Below are 25788 nucleotides of genomic sequence, written 5' to 3'. Positions count from 1 at the left end.
GTACGAATCCCAACCCACGGTTCCGAACACACGTGACCTGCTTGATACATGTTTTTTTTTTTTTACTTTACTTTACTTTACTAAATTTGCTGCATTCAAATCACATGTATAAAAGCATTTAGGCTTTCTTGTAAAATATAATAATGAAGGAAGAAGTTTTGGAAGGTTATTCAGGATGTGGTGGGTTTCTTAGGTTATTAAAGGAGTTTTCTGTCACTACTAGTTTAGCCTGCATTAATGCATTCAGTGTAAGCTGCATGATTAATCATTAAAAGGTCGGGATCTCAACACCCACGCAACAAACTATAAATGATGGTGATTTGCATATGTTTATTGAACCTTCGAATGGCTGCATTCAAATCTAAAAACGCAAAAAATAGATTCAGTCTTTAGTTTACAAACAGTCAAATAACACAGAATTACTGAGATAACAGTTTATAGTTTAAATAAAACCACTGATGTTTATGGACAAGATTAAAAATCACCATCATATGCATTTAACTTGCCCCTTAAAAATGAGTTGTAGGCAGCAACTATATTATTTACCTAGTAGGTGGCGACAACCAGCCATCAAAAATATGCCACTGAATAATTTTATGCAATATTAGGTTAGCATGAAGTTAATTAGCAATGAAACTAAATTTGAGTGAATAACTGAATCAAATAAAAATGAGACTAAAATAAATATGGGTTGCACAAATTATAATCTTAGATTTATTCATTCATCATTAGCATTGCCAACAGCAGTAGTGGTAACAGTGAATTTTTCACAGTACTGAATATTTTACAGTTTATTTTTATTTAGTTGATTATTTCTTCATTTATTTTTAATAAAATGACAAGTTTATCCAAGTTCTGTTTATTGAAACCAAAAGTGTGTTGCAGTGATATTTTTGTAATGAATGAAAAGCAAATTACATTTATAAGCAAATTGAAAGCAAATATCATCTTTGCTATTCCACCAAATCTTGTTTTCTTAACTCTTATGAAGGTAACTAATTGGTACAGTAATGTCTAAAAATGAATATAAATACACAAATAATTTTTTTGTTATTTCATCAATTGTCATTTAATGCTTTAATGACAACATTTTTATTAAAAATTTAGAAAAAAAATGCCATTAGTAGTTCACAGAAAAATAAAAAATAAAAATTATTACATTCAACATAGACTGTGGGCGGCCGCCCAGGTATATTAACACCCACCCAAGCATATTTGGTGGTGACATTTATTTTTTACTATTATTATCATCCTTTTACACTTTTTTTTTTGCATCCGCCCAATATAACTAAACATCCACTATTGTTTAAGTAGTGGAAAATCTCCTCTCACTCTACGCTTTTCCTACTTCTCGTTGTGTGCGCGCAAGACTCTCCCACAGACAATCTCACAAGCTTTGCAGGGACCCACAGAGACCCGCCCTTTTGGGACATAAAAATGTGTCCATCTGAGGTTTCTAAATCTCCTAAAATGTCTAGGATTCGACTTTTGGTTTTGCTTTCTAAGCCGTCATAAATTTAAAATGTAATGCAGAAACAAAATTAAAGGCAGATTTACTTTTGCATGGCTTCGCAGCTGACAGTGCATGCACAGCCACAAGACCAAAAGAAACATTATATAATTAATTATTTGATCTAAATAACTCAGATAAACTTTTCTATTTACTCAGAGAGGAAGAAATTACATCTAGTCCGGCTGCAAAATATATGTACACCATTAGAAATGGTTAATTAACTCATTTGCCTTATTTAAATAATCTAAACTTTTTATTCTTGTAATTTTTTATTTAAAGATTTGTATTTGTATAACTTTGTATTTGTATAACTATTTCTCATTTGCTGTATATATATATATATATATGTGTGTGTGTGTGTGTGTGTGTGTGTGTGTGTGTGTGTGTGTGTGTGTGTGTATGAAAATTTTTTATTTTTTTTTTATTTGATGATGTTGTTACTTGGCTATACTGTACAAAATGTCAGCAGCATATTTTACCTGTCAGTGTGTGCACATCGCTCCTAAATATAATAAAAGTTAAACAAATAGTGGTTTTTAACAGATTTTTTTTTTACTTGAAAATAAACAGTTTAGGGCTAAGCTGTGGCGCAGTGGGTGGTGCTGTCGCCTAACAGCAAGAAGGTAACTGGTTCGAGCCTCGGTGGAGTTTGCATGTTCTCCCTGCGTTCACGTGAGTTTCCTCCGGGTGCTCCGGTTTCCCCCACAGTCCAAAGACATGCGGTACAGGTGAATTGAGTAGGCTAAATTGTCTGTAGTGTATGAGTGTGTGTGTGTGTGTGGATGTTTCCCAGAGATGGGTTGCGGCTGGAATGGGTTGCATCCGCTGCGTAAAAACTTGCTGAATAAGTTGGCGGTTCACTCCGCTGTGGCGACCCCGAATTAAAGGGACTAAACCGACAAGAAAATGAATGAATACATGAATGAAACAATGTTTGATAAAATAAAAATATTATTAAAAACCACTGTCACTTTGAGGTAACCATGTGCTGTGGGTAAAATGTGTTTCAATCCAGCTTCCACCACAAATATATTTCAAACCTGTGGGAAGCACTGCATATCTCATTCATTCATTCATTCATTCATTCATTCATTCATTCCGCTTAGTCCCTAATTTATCAGGGGTCGCCACTATGCCAACTACTCTGGCATAGGGTTGTCATGATACCATTAATTCCCATTACGATACCATACCAGCTGAAGTATCGTGATGCCAAGTAGTATTGATACTGTAATTCATAACTCAAATCTATGAAATAAAAAAAATTGTCAGAAATACTATATCGTATATGTTATAATAGGCCTACTTGAATTGAATTCATAATTCCCCTATTATTGAAACAAAAGTATTTGCACATCACTTCACCTAAAATACATGAGTTCTTTTTGTTTATTTTGTGGATAACTGACCAACAAAAATACATTTAAATAAAGATACAAATTATACCAAATGAAACTTTTTACAAAAAGAGCAAACTGGGATATATGAAGTGGTCAAATTGTTTCAATGTTGCTCTTTTTAGTGTCTCATCTATTGTTTTTATTTTTAGTCTTTTTAGGTAAAAATCTAAAGTGATTCAACATTTCACTTTGTAAGTTGTTCTTTTTACAAGATTGTTGCTCTTGTTGTAGCTACTAAATCATATTGACAAGAATAAAAATGAACTGATTCAGATGTGCGTTCGAACTGAAATGTCAGAAAATGTGCAATAGGTCAACATAAAAGGCATGTATTCTACAGTTTTGCCACCTTAAAGTGCTTCACACACTTCAAATAAAAGTCTAGTGTTGCATAAGCGTGTGAGCATTCTAGTGACTTTTCCACATGCAACATTATATACTGTAGATAAACCATTAATGACGATACTAGCATTTACAAACTACAGTGCCACCGCCAGTATTTGGGAGCCATAGTATTACCATACTACCATAGTTCTGGTAAACCATGCAACCCTACTCTGGCATGTATTTTACTCAGCAGGTACCTTTTCTCAAACACAACTATAAAATTGTACATCTTAAGAAACATTTTACAAATTGGTTCTTAATATTTCTCAGCTGTATATGCTAACATTCAAAAGTGTGAGGTCAGCATTTTTTAATGTAAATAAATACGTACAGCAAACAAGCAGTAAACAGATGCATTATCAAAAAAATATGAAGCAACAACTATTTTCAACTTAATAAAAATAAAAAATGTTTCTCCAGCAACTAATTTGTATTTTAAAACTATTTCTGAAGGATTCATAAAACTGAAGATTGGAGCAATGGGAAATAATATTTTTAAATAAAATAAAGTTTTAGCTCAAAACACCCATCAGAATCAGAATTTTTACAAAAAACGTTGACATTTGAGATTTCATTTCAAACTGGTTTAACTTAAAAGCTTTAAATGGCAGCTATTTTACCCCTTTTTCAAGATTCAAGATAAGTCTTTTGTGTCTCCAGAATGTGTCTGTAAAGTTCCAGCTCAAAACACCCAACAGATTATTTATTATACCTTTTAGAACAGGGGTCTCAAACTCGCGGCCCGCGGGCCTTTTGCGGCCCCCAGTGCAATATTTTGTGGCCCGTGCCGACCGCTGTACACTGACAGAATCAGCGGAGCGGGGAGAGAGAGCGCTCTCTCTCCCCGCTCCGCTGATTCTATCCGTACACCCGCCGTGTAAACAAAGGGGCGGGGATGCCAGTGACGTCACCACGCACCCCGCCCCTTTGTTAGACGCTGTGACGGGCGGGAAGTGTTAGGAGGGAACTCGCGCCGGCCAGAACCAAGGTAAGCTGTTCCCGCCCCTGCCTGCCACTTAGCTACCTATCTGCAGCCTGCCACCTACCTAGCTACAGCCTGCATCTTATATATATTATAGGTAGATACAGACTGGCACAGACTGATGTGACTGGAGTGGGGTGGGGTGTTTTATTTATACATATATACGCCTTTTTTTTTTAGGTGAGGGCAGGCACGTGCACACATAAGGCTCAACCTGTGCAGTGCACATGCCCTTTTTAGTCTTGGATAGAAAGTGCCCTTCGTAAATGATCAAAAGTGCCCCCGCAACGCGGCACACCTTCGGTCCCGCCCTTCAGTAGGCGCACGACAACACCTCTCTTGAGTACGCGCGAGACAACACAGCTGATCAGTACGCGCGCATCCACTCTGCAGATCTGCAATAATTTTTCTGATCTGCAATCAGATTTGTGAGAAGAAGCGCTGTCAAGTCTCTGGCAGCAAGGAGTAGGCAAAAGATGCCATGTTCAGATGAACCGTTCATAATCTTCACTCAATGTTCTATTAATGTTCAGGACACTTCATGTTCAGAAGAAATAATTAAAACTGTTAATAATGACATTTGAGGACTTTTTTTGTGAAATCCCTTATGCGGCCTAGCCTCACCCAGACTTTGCCTCCTGCAGCCCCCAGGTAAATTGAGTTTGAGACCCCTGTTTTAGAATGTTGGAATTCTTTGCTGCTTTGTCTTTGTCTGCTTTGAACACATTGTAGTTGTTTTTGTGGCCTGTGCCTTTAATGCTAGTTCAACCCGCCCACTGTTCCCACGTGCCTGTCAGAGTGTGCCTCGATCTCTGCCTCAGCTGCGTCCGATAAACAGCACAGTGACAGACAAGGAAGCAGATCTCACATAAGGTTTGTGAGAAATACTACAGTGAGAACTTTCCCAATGATTATATGATGTATTTGTTGTAGAGTTAATGAGTCGATGAGAACAATGAGTTAAAAAATGTCAACACAAACAGATGCACTATCAAAAAATATGAAGCAACTATTTTTTTACTTAATCATCAAAAATGTTTCTCCAGCAACAAATGGGTATTTTAATCTATTTCTGAAAAATTTGTGAAACTGAAGATTGGAGCAACAAAAAATAATATTTAAAAAAAATATATATATATATATATTATTATTATTATTTTTTGCATATAATAGTTTTTAGCTTGAGATTATTTCCAAAAACAAATCCTTTAATACATTCTTACCAAAAAAAAAAAAACTTTTAAAATTTATTTTAACTTATTTAACTATTATTCATGTAATAAAAATGAAAGGTTGAGAATGTTATGACTTGGAGTATGAGAGATGCAACAAGCATCCTCAAGGACTTAACTAATGACAGCTCTGTATGCTAATTCCATCTGACACTCCCTGAATCAGAGATGGAGCCGAGGACCAATCCACTGAGAGAAGACACGACTCCATGTGTGACAACAAAGACCTCATGAATGAGTCACATGATATTCAATGACAAATAGCACAGCAAAGCCCTCACAAAGACAAGCGGTGGGGACTGACCTACATTCAGTGGTGAAAAGTGGGCTGGAGCCCAAAAAAAGAGGCCAGCACCGTGATACCAAACTCAAAAAAAAAAATGCCACAAGTCACTCTGCACGTGAACATTTTTAGAAGAGGAAGTCCTATATTGCACCATTTGAAAAATGAGATGTGATGCTAATGAAGCGAGGCTAGTCTGCTCTTAAGGTTACGGGGAAACTTTTTGTTTTGCTATAAGGATCATCATTAAACTACTACGTTCCCAAACAAAAACCTAGTTTATATACATTTTATTTAATTAATCTTTTTATTTTATTATTATTATTTTTTTATTGAACAGAGAAAAAGAACAAAAATCTAATTAAATTAAGATGATTCCAATGGCTGTTCACATTCATGCAACAGAATGAATGTGAATATTTGGTTATCAAAACAAAGCTTTTAAAAAGCAGAATTATATTATATTTGACATGCCGTTTGAGATACAGAACACTTCTCTGCAACACTTCTGTCTTTTAAAAGTGTGAGACATGTTGGTCAAAGATGACCATATAAAAGAAAATGACAACAACTTTTAATAGAAATGAATTTGCACTTCAACTTTTCAAGCTTTGAAACACTCAATCATACACGCACTCCTACACTACGGACAATTTAGTTAATCCAATTCACTTATAGCGCGTATCTGGACTGTGGGGAAAATCAGAGCACCCGGAAGAAATCCACACCAACACAGAGAGAACATGATGAGTATTATTATTAAATAATAATAATAATAATAATAATAATAATAATAATAATATTAATAATAATAATAAAAATAATAATAATAAGACAAAGCAAAGCTCCTCCCAAAAGAAGCCTAAAGAAAAACCTGAGCAACTCTTTTAGTATGTCTTTGTTAAGAGTCTTCCTCATTAGCACTTGTTGAAGTGACAGCAAACTTCCTCTCTGGGTTCAGACTCATTTCAGCACTTGAAATGACACGACGCAATAATCTAAACCAGCAGGATTAATTATTTACAGTATCCTCACTTTAGAAGTCATTACACTTCTCCGAGAATAGATCTGCCAAGAAGTCTTTCCATGTTCTTGTAGACCGACTGCGACAGTGCACTTAAATGAGGAAGTCTGGGAGCGCAGCGTCAAGCCCTGCGGTACCTCAGAATAAACCAATCAGCAGATTCGTCCCGCCGCCACATGCACGCAAAGCACCAGTCCTGAGAACAGGTCCAATGTAGTCTATTAGGGAGGGGGTGCTGGGGTCAAACCACCTGAGAAGAAACAGGTCGACTTCCTGCAGGGCCTGACTGTTCCTGTCACATCTGCTGATCTTCAGTCGCCAGCACCGGACACTACAAACACTAGCACTGCCATCCAGCTGTAGTAAAGAACGCCAGTCTGCTGTCTACACGAGTAGTGCTGTCATGCTTCCACCAACATTTCAGTAGCCAGTGCCAACAACACAGTTCAGAGTCACAACAAAACCATTAAACTAAATACAGGTGTAAAAACACTCTGAAATAAGGAGTTGTGCAATTTTGACTACTTCCAATAGGGCTGCACAATATATCATTTCAGCATCGATATCGCAATGTAATAATTGACATTAGTCGCATCGCAGGATATGCAATTTTGAGTTTGTATTACAATTTATCATTTGCACGTGTTTTTGATGCCTGTGCTTATATAATGATTCTAAAATCATCCGGATATAAGAATTTGTACCATTTGTGACCTTAACTTTGGATTCATTTTTATTAAATTATTTTTATTTGTATCATTTAGTTAATGTACTTGAATACTGTTAAGACTCAATAGAAGATCGAAACGATAAAACACTATATTTTAATTGTATCTTTTTCTTGATTGCAATTATTGATTATTTTGTGTTAAAATACTCACAACACATACAAATACAGAAGCACACTGCAAGTAGCACAGACAACAATGAAAATGTGTCGGAGAACTCCAAAAAGTTTATAGACTGTTTATTAGATTTTATGGAGATGCAATCCCACTGCCGAATCATCCCAATCAATCTAACAGTATCAATTCTTTTCAAATAGAGATATTAAGTCATCTGGTAGTATTGTATTATTCATATCGCAATATATAATCGCAAAATAAAAAAGATATTGCAATGTTAGATTTTTCCAATATTGCACTTTCAAAGGTGATCAAAAACAAACTAGATTTGGCTGTTTTAGCAGTGTAATCTCTCATAAGGTCAAATGAACTCAAACAGCACAAATAAAATGAATAAATAAAAATAAATAAATAAAAATTAGAGGTGTGAACTTACACTGGTCTCACAGTTCCGTTACGATATCTCAGTGCATCTACGATGCTTCACATACAGTTTTATGTTTTGTTCACTGCAGCAATTCTTGTATTAAAATGAATAAATATATTTGCATACTATTTGTAATAAAATTGTCCTTTAATACAAACAGCCCGATATATGAACTGTACCTTTAAACAACACAAGCATTTATAGCAAATAAACAAACACAACTATCCCGCTTAGAGAGAGAGAAATTGACTTTGCTTTCATTTTCTCTGTTCAGCAAACACAAACGCAGTGAAATTGTGCATTGTTTTTGCGTTTTTAAGTAGTTGGAGTGTTGTAAATACGTGCCCTCACCTCCCTCACCATAGTAAGCTACGGCGACATAGTGCATAGGAGATAAATGACATCAGTACATATTAACAGGTTATGATTATTATTGAACCGATACCAAATTGTCCGTGTCTGCATAGCGGTGCACGGAAGAAACAATTAATTTTGACACCCCTAATAAAAATGGTTACAAAACCAATACCATCTCACACATATAGCAACTTTTTGATTTAGTGACTAAATTATATGAATTTATGACTTCATTAGTTCATTCAAGTAAAGTTTGCTCATCTCCTAATGATGGTTGGGTGTTGGGTCTTTTTTTTTTTTTAAATCATACATTTTTGTATGAATTAAATAGAATGAATTAGCCAATTTTCTGACAATACATAAATTCTACTTTTCAGAATGCAATTCTTTTTGAAAAATGATTGTCTATGCTACAGCTACACAATATTAGAACCTGATATTGTGATTTATTTGTCCGCAATAAAAAATGCAATATGAACACAGTTTCACAAGATGAATTGCTCTATTTGGCAGTTTTCTAGGGAGTCTAACATTCTTCAGGTAGAGTAATAACAAAGCATAAATTGCTTTTTTTACTTTGTCTTGTTTCTATTCCAAATATCGAAAAATTCTTAGATCAAGTAAAAATATTGTATTACTTTCAACTTCAAAAGAAATAACTCAAAATTTAGTTGAGGCTAAATGATTAGCCATTGGGATAAGTAAAATAAACGTTTTAATGTAGATATTTGGACAAAAAACAAGACAAATATTCTGAGTAAGATAAACGTTGTTGTGCATAAGCTACATAAATTAAGTATAAATAATTAAATGCAATTTATCTTTGTTGCACCCCAAAAATTTATAAGAATAATAATAACAACAATATTCCTCACATTTATGGCCCGTTTCCACTGAGTGGTACAGTACGGGTTGGTAAGGGGTCAGTTTCAGTCAACGTCATTCTCGCTCGGGGAAATGTCTTCAGTAAAGCTGTACGGGTGGTTCACATATCATATGAGAAGCACTTTTCACAAAAGAGATGCTCTTTATACGCCTTCACAATCTATGATATGTTATCAATTATAGAAAAACTACACGCAACATATATTTAGTCCTTATTTGAGTTTAAAAACAACACACAACATATAGCTCACAGTCAGTGCAAACTTCTCATCTGTATCTTTAATCTTCGCCAGCACATGTAACCTCTCGTTGTTAAACAGTAATTTTGTCATTCCGAGTTCATAATAGTGCAAAAAAATTATGATATTAGATAAGCATTGCAGTTTTTTTTCATATTTTAGGTTGCTGAAGAAATCATTTGCTCTGTTTTTTTGTTTTCCTGCTTCTGCTTTGTTTTTTCACGCTTCACTCTCGCGTTTGTGTTTCTGAAAGGATCGGATGCATGTTATAATCAAGAGCTCAAAAAGTTTGTTATTTCAAATATAGATGCGCAGCAAGTGCACAAGAGCTCTATGGAGGAAGTGAAACCGCCCGCGCTTTTAGTCGACCTCGTAAAACAAAATCAGGACACAGCAGATTTTGTTCTTCTTGGCCTTGTGGCTGTTCATCAACATTAGAACAAAGTTTGCTTTAGCAAGTCGACCATAGTTTGTTATTATATGTGTATAGTAATACGATGTAATGTCTCAGCTGTGTTTTTAAAAATTGTCGATACTTTGTTTACATTCTCCTGCCTTATGTACACTCTAGTGACGTTTCTCTGTAAACCAACATTGTTCAGCTGCGCGTCCGTTTGAAAGGGTACACAAAAAGTGGTTCGGTACGGTTTGCTTTTTGATACCTTTTGACAGTGGAAACAGCCATAAAAGCATACTAAACCATACCCTACCACTAAGTGGAAACAGGCCCTATAGGATAGAACTTTCTTAGACATTCAAATTGTCAATTGCTTCAAATATTTTTAAATGAACATAAGCAATTCTAAAAAATAAACAAACAAACAAACAAACAGTTTTAGTGCAGAGCACTGATTTTAACATCACTATAATAGGTTTGATCAAACATTGAATGCTTTTGGACCACCAAGACTCATTTTTGTTTGTTGCAAATTGAGTGACCTACTTTATAATGTCAGCTTGAACTTTACCCTACCTGACAAACATTGCACACTCCTACTTGCTACCTACTCCTGACCACACTTTTAAAAAACACTGTCATTTTATTATGATAAATATTTAAAATATATATTTTTTTATATAAAAGGAGGGTATTTGAGAAGGACACAAACTCGCAACAACACGGAGTCTAGAAACAGGTGACTGTTGAACCATCCAGTGCTGGCAAATTTGGCAAAACTTCCGTCGTAATCATAAATTCATATATTCACAGCCCCAGTGGAACGGCTTCAGACTGTTCACAACTAACGAGACTCTTCAGGACAGCAAGGGGAGAAAAAAAGCACAGAGTTTCATGAAGTGAAAATCCATAACTTGCAGAACTGGAGGTCAATCTGAATTCAGTTCTAAGCAGGGGTGGGTGGGATAACTTATTCCACCGCTTCAAACCATTGCTTTTTTCCATCATTAAGCTGTATTTTCGGGTGATGCTGGCAAAGGGGAACCGGGGAGACTTGATGAAGTTGCACGAGTATAATGAGGGCAGATCAAACCGAATTGAATCTGCATGACTATAAAGTAAAAGAAAATCACGCGCAAACTAGCCTGTAGCCGTTCTGAGTAATGACCAATCAACACCATCTTAGGCACAGCGGCATTGTTAGTCTGACAGCAGAGCCTCAACAAAGTGTTAGCTGGCTCTGAACTCTAGACACAGCTGAGCGCCAATCAGGTTATTTAACAAGGTGGGGGTCAAATGGCAAAAAGAGACCCCTGGCTCGCAGACCTGTCAAAAGCTGGTGTGAAATTTGAGTCAGGAGAATGAAAGTGCTAGGACACTCGTTTAAGAAAAAAATAGCTACAGGTACTGTACATTTTTTAAATGTTTATTGTGGTGACTCAAACTTCACATGAGAAAGTTAAACAGGTTTATCCTGCAGCATTCAACTGAAACTTGATCTCTACAGGAAATTTATAAATTGGTGTAGTTTCTTTTGACTACACCAATTTTGATCTTATTTTAAACATAGAATTTAACCCTTTATTGGACACTGATTGAAATTATCATCTGTAAGTGATTATAAAGACTTTAGTGACTATAAAGAAGCTGTATGTAAGTTTTTGACTCTTAGGCCGTACTCACACTAGGTACAATTGCCTCGAACCAGGCCAAAGCACGCTTGTCCCCCCTCCCGTCTCCCCCAACGGCCCGCACTCACACCACAATCGGGCCTCGGCACGCTTACATCATCGCTGCTGTGCTGTTCAGTGAGAAGCGCTGTCACTCAGCATCACAGTGGAGATTTCTCTAGTTATATTTAAGTCGTTTGATACGCGGTGACATGCAGTCAAATATTTTGGCAAACAGTCCTTAGGGATGCTGTGACACGCAGTCAGATACTTCACCGAACAGATCCGCCACTTTTGGCGTTCATAATCATAAAGCTCTCGTGCTGCAGGAATGAGAAGGTCTGCTGAAGGTGCGCAGCTGTCATGCAGTAAGGGGTTTGCGTCTTTAATAAACTACGGCAGTTTGTGTTCACTGATCAGTAAGAATGATTAATAAATCCATATGTAACAGTCCCTTAAAAGTCACGTCTCGCTTTCAGTTTCGGCTTTAGCGCGTTTTGCACTCACACTACAAACATACTGCGACAAAGCCCAAGTGAACCGCGCTTGGGCCCACCTCTTCCAACCGGGCCAGGCCCGGCCAAGTGAACCATGCTTGAGCCTGATTCAGCGCACTCACACTTCCCAAACGATCTGGGAAACGGGCCTGGGCACGGTACGAATGGCATAGTGTGAGCAGGCCCTTATAAAGCAAAAACACACCCTGTTTAGAGATGTTTAAGAAACATGCTAAGTGAACAAGTTTATCTGAAAAATGCTGAAGTCAGATATTGCGCTTTAAAAATGTGTGTTACGTGCTGGAACGTCTGTCTTTGTTTTGGTCATTTAACCCGCACAATGAGAGTTTAGCCATTTATATTTCAGCATTCCAGATTCCTCTGGTGGAAAACTGCATATTTCGTTCATTCAGTCAGGAAGGCTATCAAAGCATTAACTGCAACCAAAATGCGACCACTGGTGGACAGTAGCAATCTCCGGAATGAGACGCAGATTCAGAGTTCCACATGAGGTGGTTATTAATTAGCAAATATTATAAATATTCTGAACATAAACATTAGGTGAAAAAATTACATTGTAACCTCATGTCCTAACAACACACTACCTGACAATATTTGCAGTGATAAGCAATTGGGCTGTTTGCACCAGACGAAACAAGACAGAAATTTAAATACAGCCATTCAAAAGCACAGAATAGTACACATACTGCACTTTAACAAAATGGTAAGTTTTATAATGGATTACATATTTAATCTGTTTAAAATGATTAATGCTGAATCACTGATATGTGTTGGCTTGCACTAAGCCTCAGTTCTGAAGTTCAATTTCAAAAGGTTTATTTTATTTTCAAGATCTGAGGTGAACTATCTGCTGCTGCTTTTAGTAGTATGGCTATAAATGTCACGTAAAATGGCATTCAAACTCACATAATTAGCATTTAACACTGAATAAAGCACATGAGGTGTACCTGAGGTGATCACTGTAAGCTTACTCTGTTGTTCAGCAGCAAGTAATAGAAACGGTTTCAAAATATAAATTTCAGGTGTTGAGTAGAACAAAAACTAATTTTAATATGGAAAATATTAATATTAATATTAATATCACGTGCCGTTGCCTTTTATTTAAAACATGACTTAAATCAGCCTTTAAGCTTAACAATCAGGCACAGTGCTGTTGGTGTCGTCAATCTAGCAACCTGCGCTTGCATGTGTTTTAAACCAGGTGTGCAATACCTAGTTCAACCACTCGGTGACAAACTTACATACTGCACTTAAAAAAAAAAACTATACTGTAGTCAATATCACTGAAGTTGGCATATATGGTTGTTTGCCTATAAAATGGTTAAAAGTGTTTGGTACTGTAAGTGTCCTTAGTACTACTTAGTGTAGTGACCATTAAATAAAAACTAAAATCTAAACTACTTATGTCAAACAATTTTAAAAGTAGGTTTGACACCTTTCAAGTGACAAATGATATCTTACATTTTTGTAACTTCTTCACTGTTATTAAGGCAAGATCACATTACTGAAACTTAGAAGGCAAATCTGAGTTGTGAAAATGGTCGCTCTTACATAAAATTCTCATTTGCATGGATTCCTGGATTACGCTTATTATAATTCACTGAAGTGGTGTGCAGAGGAAACAAAAGCTGAATCTGAAGCAGCAATTCAAAGAAGCTAAGAGATAGAATAAAGGTATTTATACTGCAAAACTACTTCATAAATAAAGTTGTGAAAAATATTTTTTGTACTTATTTTAACACATAAATATGAAATATGTCAAGTCTAAATCATATGCAGGCGGCAAGTGATTGAGCCATTCATAAAGAAGCATCAATGCATTAGCCTAATAGAATATCATAGGGACTTGGGACATTTTGTTAAGTGAAAAACAAAACAAAAATCACCTTGTAATGCTGCATCAAATTTTCTAAAGAAAATATATAACAACATAATGATTTTACTTTGTGTGTATATACATATTTATACATACAAAAAATAAAACCAACAATTCTTTTTTTAAAGTTGCAAACCAAAAAAGATAACCACTTAGCCAAACTGTTCCTTAACATCAGTAAAACACACACGGCCTGTGAGAAAGAGAAATAGAGTTGTTGGTCATCGTTGGAAAATCACTTTGCTAATTGCAGCACAAGTGTAGTTGTAAATTTCAGGTCTATTATTTTTTATTGCTTTATTACTGGATGCAATCTGGATGAAAAGAGGAGGCAAGACAGGTAGCATCTGTCTCCACCTACTGCCTTGGCACAGTCAGCATCATCTGCTGGCTTTGGCACAGGGCATGAAAAACATCAATGCGTCGCACTAGTGCCAAGCACAAGCATGGCAGTCATGCTTAATCCAATCTGGCAAAGTATTCATCTTCTAATGTTAGCTAAAATAAGTCACCTACTCAGACTCTGGGCCTGTCAACCCCTGTGCTGGAGGAAAAAAAACAATAGCATTATCTTTCAAACCATTTGTTTCAGAATACTTCCTATTAGGGATGGCCGATTAATCGAATAGTAACCGAAATTGACATTTAGAACTAGGGATGCAACGATCTACCGATATCCCTATTAACCGCGGATGCCGGGGTTAAACCCCTACTCGTTTTATAAGGACATTCTGGGATTTTTAACGGCCAGAGAGTCAGGACCTCAGTTTCACTTCTCATCCGAAAGACGGTACTCACTAAGCAGTATACAGTCCCCTTCACTATACTAGGAAGTTAGGACCCACACAGACTGCAGTTTGAGTGGCCTCACTAAAGCCACTTATGCCAGCAACCTAACTTTCCCATGTGGTATCCCATCCAGGTACTGACCAGGCTCAGCCCTGCTTAGCGTCAGTGGGTGACCATGTGAGAGTTGCAGAGAGCTAGCTGCTGGCTAAACTTCACTTTAGTTTGAAGATTTAGAAGAGTTTTATGTAATGCTTTGAGTTTTGAGATTACCACCTTGCCGAAGCAACCATGCATTGGGTGTTGGCAGCTTAATTAGTAAAAACGCAGTTTGTTGCTTTGCTTTGTGAGCAATTACTGTCCTAAAATTAGTTCTGAGATCAGTCTAAATTAGCTCTTTATGGAACTCAAAAATACACTTAAAAATGTCCCTTTTAGTTGGTTTAGGATAACTTCTAATAAAACCAAAAGACTTCAAAATGTTTGACACATAATAGACATACATGATATTATCAGACCTTTGAGTTTAAAATAAATCATAAAATAAAATCATGTTGGACCAAATCAATTGCATTTAATTGTGTAAATAGTTGTTTTGTAGTTTGTGCTAAACAAACTTATTGGATGAAAATCCTGCCCTCATTTAAACTGAGTTCATTCAATGAGTTGTTAAATGAGTGTTGGCAATGTTTGCTTGAATTTCAGTTGTTAAACGTTGATGTTCAACAAATAATCAGATAGTAGATAGCGTTTCCTTCAATTATTTTAAAATCAAGCAAGGCATCCTTCATTCAAAAATCTCTCAATTTTAGTGTGAGCATATTTACTGTGCAAAACTTGTCAGTAAACTATGAAGGCAAAAAAATAAAACAAAAATTAAAAAATCCTTCATTAATCGTAATCGAGTGAGAATGTTGATTTTAGGGCAAATCACCCAACGATACTTCCTATTTAAATGGATAATTCAGAAAATTCTGTTATCATTTACTCAAATTTTGCTTGTCAGAAACCTGTTTGACTTTACTTTTTTTCTGTTAAACACAAAAGATATTTTGAAGATTACTGAAAGTCTATAAGCATCAACTTCCAAAGTATTTGTCTTTAAAAGTTAAAAAAGATCCACCCACTCAATGACAAAGGTCTTGAATATGTTCCATACAAGAGCTCATTTGTCATATTTTGCCTGCTATGCCATCATAAATTGTAAAAAATTACTCATAAAAAAGCTTAAAAGCTTAAACAAGCGGAATCTATGTGAAGGCATCTTTCACTACTGACCTACAGTATTGTTGTTAAATAAAGAATAGTTAACTTTTCTAGGACCTTCTTCTTAAATGAAAAAATGACCAATAAATTGGAGTGAAGCACCAAAAGGTTATTCTGCATATTAAGGTTAATTTTAAAGCTAATTAGGCTATTGCTGTTGTCTGTGAATTTTCAAATGTACTATTTCACAAGAGAGACTACAAAAATCGGGAAGTTCTACATTACTATTATGATGTTTTTATTTTTTATTATTCAAATGGACAAATTCACACAAAGGAAAGTTGAATGTGCTAGCCAGTTTGTTATTTGCTTAACAAACACCAATAGACTACAGTTTTTACTGTAAACCTTTAACAGATTGCTATTTTTTTTTCTAATGATATATGATGTAATACACTTGTATTTAAAAAAAAATAAGTAAATAAGTATTTTTTCATATTTCTTTATTCTAAATAGGAAATGTTTTTATACATTAAAGATGGCAGTAATAATGACTACCTGACAAGCTAATCCAGAAAAAAAATTGTGCTTCTAGTGTCAATAAAATGCAGTATTTAAACCCCAAATGAAAAGAAAATCAGTCGAATAACTACAAAAAAAAAAAGAACCACCCCTTTCACCAGACCTGCTTTTAATGGACCCTCTAATTTGTGTGACTTCAGTCATTGTTGGGATACTCTTTTAAATCTAGAAGCATTAACAACTTATATCGTAATGCATACATCATTATCGCTCAATATAGAAAACAAATATTGAAATTGCATTTTTGCCATATTCTCCAGCCCTAGTATGAACGCTATCTTAAAAGTGCAACATGCAATGCAGTGGTTAACTTTCATTTTTCACACCATCCAGCAAAGAGAATCAACAAACTATTTAAAACTCCTTAATCAAAACCTAATATATCTTTGAAAAATGAATGAAACAGACAAGAGTTATCAGAATAACAAAATAAGGGTGACAACGTGACTATCTAAAACTCAAAAATGAATCAAGCATCAAGAAAATGCATTCAAGAATAAACTTGTGTGGACAAAGAGGGAACTGAAAGATGACACAAAAGCAAAGAATGATTTCCTCTTACTATGCTGGTATCTAGTAATAAACTGACGAATGCAAGCAAATAAACAAAAGATCACGCTACTCTTAGTAGTTCCTATAACCTGCATAGCAACAAGACATGGGTTGGACTCCCAAGAAATGTATAAACGTGGATAAAAATTAAACGAAGTGTAATATACATGTAGGTTGACTTGTTTTGTCTGACTTCATATTTCCACCAGCGAAAGTGAACTGCAGTTGAGGTGATCAAATGTCAAATTAGGCTAAATGACACATGAGGTGACTACAGAGGCAGAATGTCTGATGAGATACAATAAATCCCTTCGAATGCTTCATATTACCACAACTGCTCTAGAATCACCCCATTTGGCCACAGAAATATGTTCGGGCGCTCTGCAAACCAAGATCCCTCAGGTCCGTCATGTCTGAACAGAACAAAGAGCCTGAAACTCAAGAACTGAGTAGAGAGCAGTCAATCACTTGCTTCAATTGGAAACGGGGAAAAAGACTCGTTATTTTGTAAACCACAATAATCAATTTGTGACAAGACGCAACGAGGTCTGTTATCTCAGGCTGGGAATGTTTCCCGTCCTTGACGAACTTCTGTTTGGCCCTAAAGTCTTTTAAAATGAAGCTGCAGTTCTAAGAGTCGGGTCAGGAAATGAGACAAACACCGACATATGATGATGAGGGAAGTGGGTTATAGCTTATTTCAACTTTCACGTCAGCGGCTGGACTGGGAATATTTTGCTTTTTCGGTCAGAGAGCAACAGCTGCTTGTGAACCACCTGCTCTTCGCCTATTCCACGTCAAGCAAAAAGAGTAATGAAAAAAATCGGTGATATAGGATATGCAGAGCTAATAACAAGCGGTTCATACAGTATTTGTACACTTCACATTGACATTTATAGCCAAAGTTTACAATGATAATAATGGCCTCTCGTCACTATGGGCCTTTTTACACCTGGTTATTTTATTCATTTTTTTCTGATCTGATAGCGATCTGATTTTAAACAGACCCATTTACATTTGACTACATACAGTGCATCCACTTTTTCTTGATTTTTTATTTATTTTTTTACAGCCTTATTCCAAAATAGATTAAATTCATTTATTTCCTCAAAATTCTACACATAATACCCATAATGACAATGTAAAAAAATATTTTTTTAATTGTTGCAAATTTATTAAAAAAAAAAAAAATGTACAGAAGCATTCACAGCCTTTGCTCAATACTTTGTTGATGCACCTTTGGCAGCACTTACAGCCTCTGTAGTCTTTTTGAATATGATGCCACAAGCTTGGCACACCTGTCTGGGAATTTTTGCCTATCCCTTTTTGCAGTACCTCTCAAGCTCTATCAGGTTCCAAACATCTTCCACTTACGGATGATGGAGGCAACTGTGCTCATAGAAACTTTCAGAGCAGCAGAATTTTTTTCTTAAACTTCCACAGCCATTCAAATCATTTTATATGCAGACTGTAAAACATTATTACAAGCACACAGGGCAGGCTCAGTAATTTCTTTTATAATATGCTAAATGAAACACCTATATTTCTATAACATACTGTACCAAAAACAAAACAACATGCCTTTGTAAATGAACGAAAAGCTACATTTTCTATATTCCTCTTTTTTTATACACTGTAAAACCCAAAAATTAAGGTAACTCAAACCGTTTGAGGAAACCAATTGCAAAAAACCATTTAAGGTTAAAAACTAATCCTAATGAGTACTGTTAACTTAATCCATTTGAGTAAATGAAGCAATTTGAGCACAGTAAAACCCAATAAACTAAGAGAACTCAAACCAACTGAGTACTGTTACAACTTAAAAACCGTTTGTGGAACTGATCTATACGAGTACTGTGAACTTTATCCGTTTAAGTTGAAGTTCAAAAAGTTCAGAACTCTTTTCAATTGAGTTAACTACACTCATTTCATTTGATAAAGTTGACTGTTGGGTTTTACAGTGTAGAGATACAGCTGCATCTCTTAATTGAACAATTTAATTTGATCATCTCATGGTCAAAAATAAAATAAAACTTTGAATTTGACCTTCATCATCTATCATCTGTGGCCTTCCGTTGCTTATTCGATAGTATATCTGAAAGTCATGTAGCCCACAACATGTGCACTCTCACGTTTATTTTTTCTTTTATTTTAGGATGAGTCAAATTAACAAATGTGGTTTCAAAAACATGATGCATTCAGACTTGTGATGCATTGCATGCCAGACCACCTTCTGAATTGGTTTGAGCCATCAGACTTACTATCGATCTTGATTGCATTTTTGAGGGCATACAGGATATATGTATGTCCATATCATGATTAGATATATATCCAATCAAAAAAAAAAATAAACGCATGAAGTGACCAGGTGTAAACAGACCATATAGAGATCTTTTTTTGCCACAGCACTACAAATAAAAATGTATGGCACTGCAAAAATGTATCTTCATGCTGGATTTTAATCTCACAATTCAGAAGCTTGCCTTACAACATATAAACTAATAAACTGAAAGGTAGTTATGACCATGGTGAACCTATAAAATCTTATTAATGAATCAGAAGGCGTTTATAAAGCCTTCTAAGGCCCTATCCACATCTATTTATATAAACAATATATTTATTTGCATTCACATGAAATTTAAAAACATAAAAATAAATCAAATAAATCAGTGATGAGCTGTCGAGAACATGTCAATCCAACAGATCATCCAAATGATCAAATCAATCCAAAGTCATCGTGCTGTAGGTATTAGTAGGTTTACTGAAGGTGCAGCTGATGTGCAGCAAGGGGTTTGCATCTATGATAAACTATGAACCAAGTCGCATTAATGTCAGCAGCTAACTTTCAGCAACTCTCATATGGTCGCCCTCTGAAGCTAAGCAAGGCTGCGCCTGGTCAGTACCTGGATGGGAGACCACATGGGAAAGCTAGGTTGCTGCCAGAAGTGGTTTTAGTGAGGCCACTCAACCTGCAGCCTGTGTGGGTCCTAACACCCCAGTATATTGATGGGGACTCTATACTGCTCAGTGAGCATCATCTTTCAGATGAGACAATAAACCGAGGTCCTGACTATGTGGTCGTTAAAAATCTTAGGATGTCCTTTTAAAAAAAGAGTAGGGGTTTAACCCCGGCATCCTGGCCAATTTTCCCCACTGGCCTCTATCTATCATGGCCTCCTAACCATACCCATATCACAGTTGGTATCACTCAGACCCCGTTTACACTAATGCGTTTTAATTTAAAAAACCCACAAGTTTTGCTACGGTTACGCCAACCGTCCACACTACGCCGGGGTTCTCGAGCGCCGAAAACGGAGCATTTCGAAAACGCTGGAGAGGCCGTTTTCATTCTGAAACGCTGCTGCTTCGTCTCAGTGTGGATGATGGAAAACGGAGACATCTGAAAACGGAGGCGGGGCTGCAGACATTCGCCTCTCTGATTGGGGCTTTTCCTGAATATTAAGTAGCCTAACACACACAATTCAGTCCTAAATTCTCTCCTTGTAAGTTCAGACTTCGCAAGTTTGATCAAGGCTGCAGTCTCTTCTTCTCAGTTTGATATGGAAAACAGACTATACCGAGGACACGGGTAAATCTTCAAAGGGAACAGTGTACTTTATAACTTCATTCACATCACCCTGGCTACATTGTTTCACTTTCTCAACAATAAAATGTAAACATGATTTAAGGAACTGCCTATTTTCATTTTAATATTAGCAACTTAGACAGCAGAAATGTTGAGGCGTCGTGCTGCATATATGAGCGTCATCTTCACTGTGTGGATATTTATAACAAAACGGAGCCGATAACAACTGTCTCCTTTCAATTTCAGTGAAAATACGAAACATACCCTCTCTTTTGCTGAATATCAGTTTTAATAATCGATAATGGCCATTATAAAAGTATAACATACAATAAGTTTATACATTATAGGTAATAAAGGCAAGCGATCAGTCAATATACAGAATAGGCTACGTGGTTACATTAATCATTAACTTATCTTTGCGCTTAGCCAAAACACGTTACCTGAGAAAAAGTAATAGATTCCAATGACCAAAGTCAGGGAATATGTCGTTAGATAAAGACAACAAGATGAATAAAATATCCCATTTAATAAATATAGTGAGATTAGATCCAGCGGTAGATGCTTGATGAGAAGTCCGACTAGCACAGCTCTCATCTGGGTAGATGGGCTGCAGCGCTTGCCAGAGAGAGTGTGTGTGGTCACGTGATGTGCATTTTCAGCGTTTTGGTGTGGATGGAGATATGTTCAGAAACGCTGGGTAAAACGCGAGTGTGGACGTGGATCGTTTTCATTCTAAAACGCCGTTTTAAAACTAAAACGCACTAGTGTAAACGGGGCCTCAGTTTCCTCTCCATTAATCAGCTGGATGTGTGGTGTGTGGTCTGGCACAAAATGGCTGCCGTTGCGTCATTTAGGTGGATGCTGCACACTGGTGGTGGATGAGGAAAATCCTCCCCATTGTGCTCCCCAAAGCGCTTTAAGCATCTAAAAAAAGCACTATATAAATGTAAGCAATAATTCTTCTTATTTATTGAACGCAAGATTGGTTAATAAATCCATATAAAAAAAGTCTCTTAAAAGTGACGTTTTGTCTTTAGTTTTGGGCTCCGGTGCGCTTTGCACTCACACTACAAGTGTACTGCACCAAAACCCAACTGAACCACGCTCTGGCACACCTCTTCCAACCGCACCTAGGCCCAATTTAGAGTACTCACACCTGTTAAACGAACCTGGAAACGCGCCTGAGCACGGTTTGGATAGCATAGTGTGAGTGCACCCTAAGCATAAAGCCATGTTGGCCAGTTAAATGCCCGCAAAAAGGAGATGGTAGGGCATAATCTGACATTCCACAAAGGAGATAACAGCACACACTCCAACGTCACAAGACGTTGCTACACAACAACACTATAACTGGAGTTTCTGAAAATCTTCACTTTGGCAGAACAATTTTCTTTTTTTAAACCTGATAAACGTCAACCTGCAGATGAACAGCCAAAAAACAGAAAAAAACCGCTGTTTTGAAAACACATATTCCTATACAGGGACTAAAAATTCTAAACTATGCATTTTGACCATATAGTTACACGACATTAGCTATGTTTCCATTCAAAGATGCAAATTAAATTTATATGCAAAACTAGAATTTCACATAAAAAGACGTGTGAATAAAGCAGCGTTTCCATCCAACCAGTCAAAGAGAACAAAATTGTCACTTCCTGATTAACTGGTGCCAAATATCAACAGTAAAAACAGAATTTGCTGCAGTAAGAGAAGCTGCATGAATCTTTTCTTTATTTAATAAATGACTTGCTCATCAGAAGACGATACCGACATGCAATGAAGGCATGGTGGCATTTGAAGGTGTGATATGCGAAGCACAGATGCTCTTGATTCTGATGGTAATTCATAATATAATAACACTAATACTGAAATGGTTAGGGATTTTTAGAATGACCAAACCAACATTTCAGATGTTTTACGATGTGCTTAGCTTGCTGATTTGTCCACTTACATGCATCTTTATCATCACATGGTCTCTCACATCAAAATCACATTACTTTTTTTTCATGCGCATACAGGAATTTGTTCAATAAGTGTTTCCATCGTAGTGCACATCTTTTATCAAATAAAATGTTTGTCCTACTCGATTATGTGCATATGGTTTATATGTGCATTTTCAAAACTTACGCGAATCTGCGAATCTTGCCGTTTACATCAACTGTGCGCAAATCCAAAATGAGTATAAAAATAGGTATATGGAAAAAAATTGTTTTATAATAATTTCTAAACTACAAAAAAAATGACGTCATGTTTTAGGATGAGGTCACACATTTATGTTTAATATGCTTTCAGTAGACATGAACAAGTATATGACAGCCAAAACAACAACATCAGAACACAAGACTAAATGTTCACAGGCATAAAGCATTTCTTAATTAAGTGACATCGCCACCCACTGGCCTGGCATGCATAATACTGTATTTTTAGTCATTTACACAGATCCAGAAGTGATTCATTTTGTTCAGAAAACTTTTTTATTTTTTTTAAATCTTGTTCTGAGTATACTCTTATCATGTAACTATGCTCAGTTTCAGAATTGTATGGCATAAACTGCTAAAAATCAAATTCTTAGAAAAAACGTCTGAATTCCTTAATAAAAAAAACTGCAGAATTTGAAAGACATAAACTTGAAAGTGAAAAAAATAGGCCAGAACTCTGAGATAAATAGTGGCAATTAACTTTTCATTTATTTTATTCCATGACAAAAACAAGCTCCCATATTTCACTGCACAGCAGTCATTACTTGGTCCGTTAAAGCTGTGTGGTTTCTATTCATCCTTGCAGAGCTCAAAACACACAAACGTGCTCACAAACCAAGATCGATATCACTGCATATCAACCAAAAAAAAAAAAAAGTCAACCAAAATGCATCTGCAGGTTTCTGAGAGCAAATGCAAGCCAAGTGAGGGTTGAACTGAAATGAAAATGTACTCAAGTCAGCCCATCAGGAGTGAATCTGACCACCCTGCGAATCTAACAGCAATAATTTCCTTCCCGTGAATCCCCCAGACACAAAACGCATCATTTACTCATCCATTTCAAGCACGGAAAACAGCTCAGCATATCAGCCAAAAATAAGAGCCATATATAAAAGCTGTCTAGGTTTCACAATACAGGATTTCAAATGGTACAAAGTTAGATAGCTATCACGACACACACTTAAATTTGTGTATTAAACCGTGTAGTTTTATTTAAGCAGCAATTCTAGATTACATAATGCAATTTGTCATAATATCAAACATCAGCCACCCTGATCTATATTTTACATCAATTCTATAAAGTTACTTTTGATTACAATGTCAGTCATGTACTTTGCACAATAAAAACGTCTCATATTATCACTTATAACTTATGAGTAGTGTTACATATGCCGACGTAAACATTGTCTTTAATGTCATTTTAAAGTCTGACAGCAAGGGAATTAGTGCTTTAAAAGAGAGGCTCAACCCTCACATAATTGCTAGTGTGTTTTGATGAAAAAAGTCAGACACTTGAACAGACACTTGCATATGCAAAACTTAACCAAATTGAGCAATGGAAAGAGGTAAAGTTGGTTTTTTATTCGCACATTCATTCATTTAGCAGTCTCTGTATTGTTTACCATGTTACTTTGATAATTCGATCGGAATTAGCATGCAAGCATGACATCTAAACAACATTTACACCATCCAATTCACTGTGAACAATGTTGTACTTTGATGGTCATTTGCTGCAAATATGTTTTCCCTATTTACAATTTTTCAAAGAATACTTTTCTAAAATTATTTTATTAAGAATTATGTCTGAATATCCAAATATAAAACCAACTTTACCTCTATGAGAAATGGGGGCTCACCTTCATTTTCAGATGATGGACACGCAACTTGAAGAGCCAAATCAAAAGTCCTTGCAGGATTCTCACTGGAAAAGGAAAACATAGTTTGAACTTAACGTTACTAACTTTAAAACAATTTATTTGACAAGCATTCACTCTCCTTCCAAACCAACTTGATTAAAATATACAAAAATAACCATAACACTGAACATTTGTCAACGTTTCTTCTTAGACTGAACACAAGTTACACGTTAAAATGCTTTTATTTTAGTGTGAACTATCTCTTTAAAATCTCGACATGCCATTAGACACTGAGCTATGCAGTCAGTTTGCTGCTGTGAATTCATAACACATACTATACAGTACACTTAAAAGCTATAGACACTAAATCAAGGCGTCCAACTTCATCAAAAATGAAATATATTCAGCTGTCAAGTTTAAATGGCTGTAGAGGAATGCGGCTAGGCTAGTTAGCATGTCTGAGGTAAACAGCTAACCGGTCAGCTGGACCTGTCATCTCTTCTCATTAGCCAAATTGGCTAACTAACGGATACGCCGCAGCCGCTGTGTTTATTTCAACCGAATGAAAGACTTTTATAACGGAGACTGATAACACAAAGCAGAGGAATGCGAAAGGTAAACAAGTGTCGACTTACTTTATCCTGCTGTCCATGGCTAAAGCATCGCGTCAGCAGCTGCTCGCGCCGACGGCGGGAAACTAAAACACCGTCGCGACACCGGAGCCACGCGCTTCTGGTTTTCACGGCTACCTGACGGAGAGTCGCGGATACTGCCGCATTTCTCGGTCTGTCGCCTGCCGGTGGCGCTTCCTGGACGCGTTCACTGACCGTTTCGGTTCCCCTGACTGACTGTGATCCTGCAATGAAGCACCAGGAAGCACCTGACTGTGCGCGTGCGTATGTTGTGAGTGCAACAGTAATGATGAGTCTAAAAATTCGTTATGCTGTAGTTTAAAAACAGTATAAGTTAGTGTCTGTGTGTGTTTGTAAGAAGAAAAAATGAAATGACTCCATTCACAGGAAATAAAAGGCAATGGAAGTGAATGGTGACTGAGCCTTGTAGTCCTTAAAGGGATAGTTCACCCATTCTGTCATCAATTTACTGACCCTCAAGTGAATACGTTTCCTTTTTTATTTATTTATATGAAATTTATAAATAAGTTATTTAAAATAATATTGGTTAAGACATACTGGAAACAAATGCACA

The 25788-nt window shown here is 36.3% G+C and overlaps 1 protein-coding gene across 4 annotated transcripts in view; it reads right to left on the bottom strand.

Moving 5' to 3' along the window:
* dennd1b (DENN/MADD domain containing 1B) overlaps positions 1–25428 on the bottom strand; it is a 196126-nt gene extending 170698 nt beyond the window's left edge. For all 4 annotated transcript variants that reach the window (XM_073937880.1, XM_009296375.5, XM_073937881.1 and 1 more), the window contains exons 1-2: positions 25218–25428; positions 24583–24647 (exon numbers count right to left, since the gene is read on the bottom strand). In XM_073937880.1, coding sequence (XP_073793981.1) covers positions 24583–24647; positions 25218–25234 — 82 coding nt within the window. In that variant the 5' untranslated portion in view covers positions 25235–25428. The remainder of the gene's footprint in view (positions 1–24582; positions 24648–25217) is intronic.
* Positions 25429–25788: the final 360 nt, after the last annotated feature.

This window comes from Danio rerio, chromosome 22, assembly GCF_049306965.1.
Source record: "Danio rerio strain Tuebingen ecotype United States chromosome 22, GRCz12tu, whole genome shotgun sequence".
Classification (NCBI taxonomy): domain Eukaryota; kingdom Metazoa; phylum Chordata; class Actinopteri; order Cypriniformes; family Danionidae; genus Danio; species Danio rerio.
This window is presented reverse-complemented; position numbering and strand designations above follow the sequence as displayed.